Source organism: Clarias gariepinus, chromosome 2, assembly GCF_024256425.1.
Source record: "Clarias gariepinus isolate MV-2021 ecotype Netherlands chromosome 2, CGAR_prim_01v2, whole genome shotgun sequence".
Classification (NCBI taxonomy): Eukaryota; Metazoa; Chordata; class Actinopteri; order Siluriformes; family Clariidae; genus Clarias; species Clarias gariepinus.
The window spans coordinates 42644319-42656415 of NC_071101.1; the positions used below are offsets into that span (position 1 = coordinate 42644319).

The 12097-nt window shown below is 34.5% G+C and overlaps 1 protein-coding gene across 1 annotated transcript; it reads left to right on the top strand.

Moving 5' to 3' along the window:
- The first annotated feature begins 1742 nt into the window (after positions 1 to 1742).
- LOC128541890 (phospholipase ABHD3-like) lies at positions 1743 to 7749 on the top strand. Its single transcript, XM_053512364.1, has 9 exons — positions 1743 to 1879; positions 2250 to 2410; positions 3212 to 3394; positions 3540 to 3585; positions 3926 to 4038; positions 4335 to 4508; positions 4944 to 4992; positions 6094 to 6259; positions 6352 to 7749. The coding sequence occupies exons 1-9, from the start codon at positions 1754 to 1756 to the stop codon at positions 6546 to 6548; spliced, it is 1215 nt and encodes a 404-aa protein (XP_053368339.1). The 5' UTR covers positions 1743 to 1753; the 3' UTR covers positions 6549 to 7749.
- Positions 7750 to 12097: the final 4348 nt, after the last annotated feature.

The window sequence follows — 12097 nt, forward strand, 5'->3', positions numbered from 1 at the left end:
AATTAAATCTCAAAGTACCACAACACACGTGTCGATGTAATAGCTCAAGTAAAAAAATAAAAAAATGGTTTTCTTTACAAGCAAAAAAAAAAAAAAAGACTTTAAAGTCTATTAATATTTAATTAAAATTTCAAGTAAAATTCAAACAATAATTAAGGTTGCCAACTCTCGCAAAACAATATCATATACTGTAGTATTAATAAGTATGGTTTAACATAAAAGCTAGCTATCATGGGGGGGGGGGGACATGTTAATTATATTCAGATAACATGATGAGTTATGAAATATAAAATGTTTTAGTCCAAAATATATATATTTTTAATTATATTATTAAAAGACTTAAGTTATTTTCTCTGTTTAATATTGATATGGTACAGTCATGAATATTTAATTCATGTCTGCATGATCTTTGTAAGTTACCTTTATTTACGTATTTCTGCCATGTTTATGACTATGATTGTGTTATTCTTCTATTGTGTGTGTGTGTGTGTTTGTCCCCTTTACTTTCTTATAAAATAAGTGTTTTCCCACTTATGCTTGGTTTACATTGCCCAGTTGACTGATGCACGCAAAATAAATCTATCTTCTCCTGGTGAACCCTGGCTCTGAGTCTTTTTATTTTCTTTATTTCTTTTAATCTAATGTTTTGGTAAGATCCAAAAAACCTTGAGACTTTAACTCTAATTTACAACAAATGCCTTTTGTGAGTCAATATCCAGGCTCTCCTAAATGCCCTTTTACTCCACCCCATTTAAGTTTGAAATTATTTACCACCCAGGTCAGCCTTATTATTTACTTATGAGAAATTAAATCATCACTCTCGGCTGCAAATGCAACACCACCAAAATAAACGTTAGCAGGTTTTTATTTATATATATATATTACTAAAAAAAACTAAGGCGTGGAAGAATTATTTAACATTTACATTTGAGGGATTTGGCAGACGCTTTTATCTAAATCGACTTAGATTTCTCAACCAAAATTTGTGTATGTATACGTGTTGGGGGGCTGTTTATCTTTTTATTAAAAACGTGACATTTTATTTCTGATCAAAAGTACTTGCCATTGTTTCATGAGGCCACTAGAGGGCGACATGATCATTAGAACAGAAGATCATTAGAACGCGACAGTAAGGTTTATACAGGTTTATACAGCTGCTTCCCCCGGATAAAACCAGAAAAGTGGCACGTTTATACATCATGTTTATGTTACAGTTATTTTTAAGCCGACATCAATGTCTAGACGGAACTTTAAGCGGGTCTTCATTATCGCTATGAATGTTTTTTATTAAGGCAAATATACGGACAGCTTTGGGTCCTTTTTCATGTTCAATGAAAAATGAAAGTCTTAAACAGCTGCCTAATTTCTTGATTCGTGCACTAGGTAGGGTGTGTCCTAACAGCAGTCGGAATATTATTCAGTGCCCTACATGTCGAGAAATGCTGGATTGGAAAATACCGGAAGTAACGTTGTTATTCATCGTATTTTGTAGTCTTGTAAGGAATGTTTTTAGGGTTTTTATATTTAAATGGACATAAAAAAGGGCGGTTGTTGGGAAATTCACAATGAATAACCTTTCCTTTAAAAAAAAAAAAACAAAAAAAACTTAAATGCGTTGTTAGAGTCGGTCATGTCCCCTTTGCTCCACATTTTCAGAAAGGGGAAGGTTGTTTATCTGTCACCGGCTCTGTGCGTGTGTGTGTGTTCATCAGAAATCACACCTAATTATTAAAATATATAATACATAATAATAATGCCTTTAGTTAAATCTAGTCTGTTGGGAGTGTGTGTGGAGTACATCACATCTACACCCTGTACTGCAGTTTTAGGCGCAGTTACAGCTTCAATCTTGTTCTTGTATGGCAGCAGGAAGGCTCAGGTCAGTGACACCAAATCTTATTATTGTCCTTATTGTAATTAAATTACAGGTAAAATTGTATTTGGCTTTTAGTTCACCTCAAATAATTACAACAGTAATTGTTATATTGACTGAGTGTTATTTTAGTGCTTTTTTTGGTGTTTTATTAAATTCATTCATATAAATTAAGTTTTAGCAATACTGCAAATTTTGAAACAAAACTTTTATTTAAAATAAAACATTTATTTTTTTACATTAACACTACCAAAAATAATTTCATGTCTTTTTTTCTTTTCCTTAAAAAAAAAAAAAAAAAAAAAATATATATATATATATATATATATATATATATATATATATATATTTATTTTTTTAATTATTATTTGTGCAGGTGCCGAAGCTGGTGTGTTCTAATGGATTCCGAGGCTTCCTGCACACACACTGTCCCATTGTGTCGGAGAGATTTTGCCCCACACCCTGGTGCTGGGGCGGCCGAATGCAGACGCTCGTACGCGTCTTCATCAAGTCCTGCCCTGCTGTAACATATCGCAAGTATGACCCGCGTAATATAATTTGAAATGATTTTCTGTGGTGTTGAATAGAAGAGACTGCCTTTAAACTAGGCATGGGAATTACGAGTCACCTCCTGATACGATGTTATCGTGATACAGAGGTGCTGATTCGAAAATTGAAGTAGCACAATTTTATAAATATAAACGTTTCTTTATATGGTAGTGTTGAGTCAGGAATGGTATCCGGCGTAAAAACCTGTGCCAAGTTGCGTGCGGATCGGATGAGAGCAACCAAAGAAAAGTTCTTATAACAACAGCATTAGTTTTCTCGCTTAAAAACAAAGCGCAGCATTTAAACAATCCAAACTCAAGTCAACATTTAACTGAGCATTGCGTAAAGTATCTCTGTCATCCACCATAATTATTATTTCTAAACAAACTTGGCAATTAATTCACTCCTACCACATGGGATGAAACGTAAATAGTTCAGAGTGCGCCACCTGTAGGATTATAAAGAAACAGCGATGTTTTACCTTATCAAACACCTCCAAAGACTCAAAACTCAACCTCTGAGTGTGTGTGCGGGCGTGTGAGGCTTCCAACACGAATTTCGACTAATTTGCGCTTACAGTGTTTAGAGACCGGTAAGCGTGTGTAATGAGTGTTTTTGAGACTAATTCGCTCACAAAGTTTGAAGAAAAGTGCAGACTGGAGGATTTTAACGTGTGTGATTTTTGTTAATGTAGCACCATAAAAATGCTTTTCACTCAAAAGCTTCTGTGCTCAGTACTTAAATGTTAATATCTCAGGCTTCATTTCTACTTTTAAAAACTTTTTTCAGCGAGATGATCAGGACAGACGATGGTGGTCAGCTCTCAATAGACTGGGTGGATAACACGGATAGCACAAAGTACCCACAATCCTCCTCTCGACCTACCGTGCTAATCCTGCCCGGGCTGACAGGAAACAGCCAGCAGACGTACGTCCTGCACATGATCCAGCAAGCCACACGACATGGATACAGGTAAGCATGTAGTTTTCATGTAGATGAAAGTGAAATGAATAACAGGAGTAGGAATAATGATTTCTGAAGACATGTCGATGGAGTGTGACATGGCTGTAAGTCGTGCTAGAAAACTGCACTGTCTTCATTAGCTCTTCTCTCTCAGGTGTGTGGTGATGAATAACCGAGGTTTTGGAGGAGAAGAGTTGCTGGTAAGAAGCTTTTTTCTCTTTTTTTTCTTCCTTCGGCCACATCACGCTAAGAAGAGTACACCTGCTTTCTGCACTCTTCCTTATTTACTCCCTATCATCCATAACTATCTACACCTTTATATCTCTTGCTGCTAAAGAAGAATTTCCTTGTAGACAGTCACTGAGTCATGGTTCAACTTGTGCAATGCACACACACGGTTTCTATCTTATCTACATCAGGTTTATAGAGCTCCAAGAAACAAACAAAAAAAGCAGAGACTTTGTGACACCTCTGAAATATGTCGTAAAATTCACCTGACACACTTTGACCTAATTGTCTTTCTCTTTCGCTCTCCCTTAGACTCCTTTAACCTTCTGCGCTGCCAACACTCAGGACGTGGAAACCACAATAAATTACATCAAAGCGCTCTACCCACAAGCCCCTCTGGTTGGAGCCGGGGTGTCTCTTGGGGGGTGAGCACCCAGCGCACACATACAGTACCTGTTCACCCATGGAGAAAGGAAAAACAGAAAAAGAGACTGAAGAATAAAAACCTTATTAAATATTACTTACCTAATATTTATCTGTTACAGAGAGTTGTGAAGTTGTTCTGTGATTTTTATTTATTCATTTTGTTTTTATGAATAAATATTATATATAATAATATTAATAAATATCAATTTATTTATTGTGTTCTCTTATGGCGTAGAGAGCAAAATATATTAGGTTTTTAACTTAATATTTTTCCAATTATATTTTCTTGATTCAGGATGCTGTTGCTGAATTATCTGGCGCGTAAAGGAAGTGACTCGAAGATGATCGCCGGGCTCACCCTGTCCGTGATCTGGAACTCCTTCGAATCGTCCAAATCGCTGGAGCAGCCAATCAACAAGCTGCTTTTTAATCGCCACCTCACCAGCAACCTGTGCAAAGCCATCATCAGGTTCTTTCCTTCTGCTTTTTGTTCTTATTCTTTATTCTAATTTATTAATTAAAAATGTGTTTGTATTGCTTTTATAATACTAGTGAGAAATGACAGTAATTGAATTGAAATAATATAAAAAGTTTAATCATAGCAGTAACTCAAAGGTCCAAATGTTGGTATCTATTCAATGGTTCAATGCCACTGTTGGTCGTTAGAGCAAAGCCTTTAAGATAAAATAAATCAAAGTCGCTTTGGATAAAAGCGTCTGCCGAATGCCTTGAATGTAAATAAAAAAATATTTTAAAGTCATTCTGGTCCAGAATTCTCCACCAGCTAATCCATCCAGTAATCTGCAATACTCATTTTCTAAACTTTTAGACCATGACTGTTGCACCTTTAAACAGATTTGCGAATATTGGTCTTAATGCTCATCTCTCCTCTCTCTCACCTCAGACACAGAAAGATCCTGGAGAAGATCATCGACATAGACGATGTGTTAAAGGTATTTACTCCTATTCCCGACGTCATCATGCTTCTGTATTTCAGTATTCTAGAACGTGCAAAAGTTTGCATACCATTAAGATAAACTTTACATTTGGTAGGTTTAATAAAGCATCTTCGTTATCACACGTAACCATAAATGGTTGAAATAGTTAACGTGTCCATATAAATACTGCAAATGTATAATAAGTTTAAATATTCATTTATTTTTTTAGTTGACAGTGTATGATAGCTGAGTTAAATACAGCCTTCTTTCACTCAGTCTTGTGATTGAGAGGATTATATTGGAAGTATCTTTCTGATATTTTCACTTTTCATTTTTAAACTTCCTACATTTTTAAAAAAAGATGTCTAATCTGTTACATACAACATTTAAAGTTCTTCAAGTCAAACTGCATGAGGCGATGCAAGCTTTTGAAATCTACTGCAGATTTTTCTGTTCTATTTTAATTAAATTGAGGAACAAAGCACTTTGTGATAATTTTATAGGAACGTAATCAACAGCGGAGTGGTGTAAAGCATGTAGTAGAGTCACTGTTGTCACACACAAAGTGATCATTTTGATACAACGAAGTGCACTGAAGTGTTTTGTCCCGCTCATATTTCAACAATTCGTCAGCACTAATGATTTTTAGAAAGGAAAGTTACATTCTAAGTTAGATTTAAAGCTGGGAAACATCCACAAAACATGTTGTAGTGACTATAACCACCTTTTTTTTTTCTCTCGTGAAGTTAATACAATTTAAAAAACTGCAGCTTGTCATGTAATCATAAATTCCTCCATTCTTCATGGTAAAAATAGTTACATCTTTTTTTCTGACTGTTACAAAGTGTTGTCACTAGAGACTCCTTCCAAGCACGCTGAACATTTCCCTATAGAAAACTTCACCATATCCACTGGTACACCTATCATAATCCATATGTTTTACTGTCAGAGCTGCTGTTATATGAAATAAGCCAACTTCTAACCAATCAGATTTAAGAATTTGACAGAGCTGAGGTATAAGCCCAATTGTCTGATTCCTCCTTCATATTCAGATCAGGCTATTTAATGACATGATTAAAACATACTTGATTTGAAAGTCATTTTCTTGGTGTCTAGGCAAGTACAATTCGGGAGTTTGATGAGCGCTTCACATCTGTCCTATTTGGCTACAAGTCCTGCGTTGATTATTACCAGGACGCCAGTCCATATCACAAACTGTCCCAGATGTCTGTCCCCGTACTGTGCCTCAATGCCGCTGATGATCCCTTCTCCCCAAAACATGGTGAGAAATTCATTATCACTTCTTTGTGTGAAATATATGTATTGATTGTGTTTCTAAAGTCATCATACTGCTTTTTTTTTTCTTTTCCAAAGCTTTCCCGGCAGCTCTGGCTCAGCGTTCACCGAACGTGGCTCTGTTAATTACATCACACGGAGGGCACATCGGCTTCCTCGAGGGTCTTTTCCCACGCGGCGAAGGCTACATGGATCGGGTGTTCAGCCAGTTCGTCCGAGCCGTTTTTGAGCACCAGGAGGACCTTAAGGAGGCTTGCAGCAACACAGACCAGTAGCACAAACATCAAATTAACCACTAAATGTTAAGCTTTATAATATGTTAACCACTGATACATCTATCTGTCATAGATATCAGGTATTGTGGTAGCATATTAACAAGAAGTTTCACTTAAATTTATTTAATGTTTTCACCTTATGCCATGAAGGACTCTTAAAAGGGACCGAAGGACTGACACTCAAGCATTAGTAGAATGGATAGGGAAGCCCAATTTCCCAAAAGTGTTAGTGTTGAAATTATCTGGTAAAGAATTGTAGTGCTGCATCATAAGTTTTTTTTATGACAGTGAGATTTATCTTTTATTTTTTATGTTTTTTAAATAAAATGATGTTTGTAATTTCGGGATTTTTCGTATCAACTTTTACAATCTGGGCAAACTTGACACGGCATATTTAGGATTTTGTTTCTACGGTTGGTGAAAATTTACAATCTGTGAAACGCATAGTAGAAGGAATTCTGACTTAACGGGAACAAGTAATTATAAGGTGTTTAAATGTGGAAGAAACATTTATTTTAAGGCCTTACATATTTCCCTAAATATTTGGTATGCTGAAAAACTTAATGGAATGGCCTTGGTATCTTTCGGAAAAATAATCAGATATTTTCAATTATAATAATCTTTGCCTTAAAATCTTGGTCATGGAGCACCTCAAGTCCCAAAAAGGTTAGATTTTTCTTATCTTGTGGGACCAAATTATTATCTTGAACACATACAGATGACATTCTAACCACAAAGAAATCGCTTCTATTGCATTAAAGCGCTGAAAGCCTTCATAATGCAAATCTACTCTGTAAATCAAAAAAGTATTAATGCAAATTAACCCATCTGTTCACACAAATTATGGAATCGCCCAAATATTGATTAAGGCACATTGCACAATTGTGAAAAAAGGCAATAAATATTAAAGCACTTAATTGTAATTGTACAGACCATGTTGCTACCTCATTACACTGATTAAAAAGTGTTTTTAAATAGATTGAATGACTTTTTTATTATAATTGATTGAATTATAATTTGTATTCTTTTGATGTATTATATGCACTGATTTATAAATTTATGAAAAAGTGTCCCCTTTACTATCTGTTTCTGAATCAGATGTGTGTGTATTGATCAACTGGCTGATCTGGGGCCAGTCATCAAAACCAGAGATTGACAAAAAATTCTGTACTAATTTCTCACATAGTATGTACTGCTTTAAATCTGTGAGCACTTGAGGTTTTAAAGTCCTCAACGGTAGTCAGACAATTGACATTATTTATGCATCAGAAATCTGAAGAAGATTCTAAATGTATTTTTATATAGTCAAAACTTGTAGAGACCAAACATGGTAATGGTGCTAACTCTGGTCAGAATGTAGAAGAAGAGTCTAGGCTTTCTCCTGTATGTGTACAAGTACTTATAATGCGCATCCAACTATTTACCTCCTATAGAGTTATATTTACAACTTAATGCTATACTGTTCATACTGTATTGGTAGCTTTCCAACTTGGTCTTAATAAAAATAGTATCGTGTTTTCATTGTCCTGTGTTTAATGTATTCTAAAGTCTGATTCTGAAGCATCAATAAAATGCTTAAATCAGCATTGCATCTTCTGCTTTTTCTTTTTAATTGAATTTATATATTTGTGAAACTTTACCAAAAGGTAATATGTTCAATGTTAACATAAAGAAAAAATTATATTTATTTAGTTTATAATCTATATATATATTTATACTATTTGCACATACTAATAAAATATTTTAAAATTGTTACTGTAAGCCAAAATTCTCAAGGTATTTAAAAGATTGTCAAAATCTATACATGCATGCCCACTTGGCTAGTTTTTTTGTGCTAACTTTGCTAATGCACTTACTAGCTTATTTCTTTATGCTAGTTTTACTTTCCCAATCACTAGCTTATTTCTTTTTGCTAGATTTACTCACTCACTAGTTCATTTCCTTATGCAAGTTTTACCAACTCACTCACTAGCTTATTTTCCTGTTCTAGTTTTACTAACCCAGTAGCTTATTTTACTTACTCAGTTACTAGCTTATTACCTTATGATAGTTTTACTAACTCACTCTATTACTGTACTTAATTCCTCATGCAGCTTGGACTTGATCTTAACATGATATTTTACCATGTTTCATTGTCCTGTATTTAATCAAGCCTGCACTAAAGTCTATTTTTGAAGCATCAATAAAATGCCTAAGGCAGAGCTGCTTCTTTTTTTTCTCCTCTCTCAAATGTAGAATTTTTTAGGAGCACACAATTTATATTTCTTGAAGGGTAAGAATTTAGCAAAGTGAATATGTTTAACATTATACTGTATATCAGTTTCATTGTGTTAGGTCACATTAGTATGCAAGTTGTTTGTTTATTTAAATTTTAATATATTTCTATTTAAATTGTTAATTTTATTGTGCCATAAAATACAAGTGACAAATAATTGCATTCTTATTATTTATTTAGTTAATATTATTTATATACTATTTGTATTATGAATTTTACAATGTTTTAAAAATGAAAAAGCCAGAAAAAATATTTTTTTTTATTGTCAAAATCTATACATACATGTACACAGCTATTTTCCTTAAGCTAGTTTTACACACCCACCCACTCACTAGCTTAATTTCTTATGCTACGTTTTACTTACTCACTAGCTTATTTCCTCACTTGTGCTAGTTTTACTTACTCACTCACTAGCTTATTTCCTCACTTATGCTAGTTTTACTCACTCACTAGCGTATTTCCTCACTTATGCTAGATTCACTCAGTTACTCACTAGCCTGTTTCATTATGCTAGTTTTACTAATTTACTAGCCCATTTCCTCATGCTAGTTTTACTCACTAGCCTATTACCTTTTTTACTATTTCACTCACTAGCCTATTACCTTTTTTACTATTTTACTCACTAGCCTATTACCTTGTGCTAGTTTTACCAACTCACTCATTAAGTCATTTCCTTGTGCTAGTTTTACTAACTAACTAACTTACTAGCTTTCCCCCTTGTGCTAGTTTCACTCACTCAATTACTAGCTTATTTCCATGTGCTAGTTTTACTCACTGATTCACTAGCTTATTTCCTTACGCTAGTTTTACTCCTTGTGTTTAATTGATTTAAGCCTGCACTAAAGTCTAATTTTAATAGAATGCCTAAAGCAGCATTGTTTTTTTTTTTAGGGCGTTACACTTTTCAGGCGCACATAATTTATATTTCTTAAAGAGTAAAACTTAGCAAAGTGAATATGTTTAACATTATATTGTATATTAGTTGATGTTAAAATTGACAATTTTCAAAAAAAGGTTTTTTTTTGTTTGTTTTCCATATTGTGATTTCACACTAAATAATACATTTAAATAGTTTGCTAAATTCTTACCCTTCAAGAAATATAAATTGTGTGCTCCTAAAAAATTCCACATTTGAGAGGGGGGGAAAGAAGCAGCTTTGCCTTAGGCATTTTATTGATGCTACTTTTTTTAAAGGTAAAATTACAGGTTAATTAATTCAGGTTCAGGTTAATTCATTTTATTTTTACTTTATATTGTTTTACATTTTTTTTATGTATTTATTTTTTGGGGCTGTGGAATGAATAACTTGATTTTCCATTATTTCTTATGGGAAAATTAGATTCCCACTTCCGGGAACGAATTATGCTCATAATCCAAGGTCCACTGTTTTTGTGTTGTTTAGTTTGTTGTAGGTTTAAATGTTTTTATTTTTCCCTTACTGTAGGTTGATGGCAAATATCCAACATTTTTTCACAATTTATGTGGTGGAGTTGGAATCTAGACTTTACTTGAGGAAACTGTAGAGTATATGATGTTTTGTAAAAGGTTTGAAATCATTAATTTCTACATTCAGTTTTTTTTTTAAATACCCTGAATTGCCTGGAGATTTATAACTTGACGCAGACAAACTTCCACAGTTTAGTGACACATTGAGCTGCTAATCATTATCATATGTGTAGTCATTAAACTTGGCCTAGCTAAGAAAACCCAGCATACAAAGTATAGTGAAGGGTTTAACATATTCTTTATGTAATCTCCATATGCTATTGTATGTCTTGTGTATTATGTAAATGTATTTTTGCATAACAAAAATCTAAGAAGACCTTTTTGAAATGATATTTAGATAACATATTGGCAGAGCTTGTATTCCCTTGACCTAGAATTACAGCATTAATTATTAACTTTTGCCCATAAAACAGGAACTGTTCATCTTAAACTACTCCAGGGTGCAATCTTGAGTGGTATTATGTGGTATAACTAACTAACTTGGGCAAGATTAAATAAAACACTTCAATACATTTAGGCATATGCCCTTATCTGGAGCAACTTACATTTTTATCTCATGATACATCTGGGCAGTGGAGGGTTAGGGGTCTTGCTCAAGGGCTCAACAAGTACAACTTGGTAGTTGTGGGATTTGAACCTGGGATCTTCCAAACGGTACTCCAATGCCTCAACCACTGAGCTACCCCTACCGCTTCAGAAGATTAACTCAGGGTTCTGTATGATTCAACCCAAGAGCTATTTTTTAAACTCATGTGATTGAAAGGTTAACATTCTAGTACATAACAGGGGTACAGCTGTCAAAATGTTTTCTGTTATCCTTTGGTCAAGTCAAGTGGCTTTTACTCTTTATTTTAGTATTTTCAGTATAGATAGCATATACAGCTGTTACACTACACAGTGGTGGTGACAATTCAGATGCAGCATGTGGTCTCTGATGGAGAGGAATGAGACCCTGATGGCTGAAATTTCCACAAACTCAAAAGTGGACTCCATATTAACTTAAGCACTGCTCCTGATATATTGAACTTCCAGCCTCCTACATTTACATTTAGGGTTTTTGCAGACGCTCTTATCCAGAGCAACTTACATTTTTTATCTCATTACACATCTGAGCAGTTGAGGGTTAAGGGCCTTGCTCAGGGGTCCAACAGTGGCAAATTGTTGTGGGGCTTGAACCTGGGATCTTCCGAAACCGTAGTCCAATGCCTTAACCACTAAGCTACCCCTGGTCCTAACATACAGTATGACTGCAGATCAATCCCTGCTATCTGATATCACCCAAATAAAGAAGCGTTCCCTGTTAAGTCTGGTTCCTTTCAAGGTTCCTGGTTCCTATTGCCATCTCAGGAAACTTTTCCTTGCCACTGTCGCCCTCGGCCTGCTCATCATGGACAATCTGATAATTATCATTTAAACATTTACTCACACTTTTTAGAGTCATTTCCATTTTTTGGTTCTGTAAAGCAGCTTTGAGACAATGAGTCCATTATTACAAGTGTTATCTAACTACAATGGAATTGATCATCTTGGCTGTCCTAAAAATCCGGTGCAAGGTCTTACAATTCAAGACAAGCTATTTTCTATCCATGCAGTGATACAGGCAGCTGCTCATGTTTCTTTTGATTGTCTATCTGTTAAATGCAGGATCTGGTGAGGATGAGACTGGGAAATAGACTTTTCAGGTACAGCTGCTGGGTTTTCTTGTCTTTTAATATTATGCTTAGTAGCCATTATTTGTCACACATACTTTACAACACAGAAATAAATA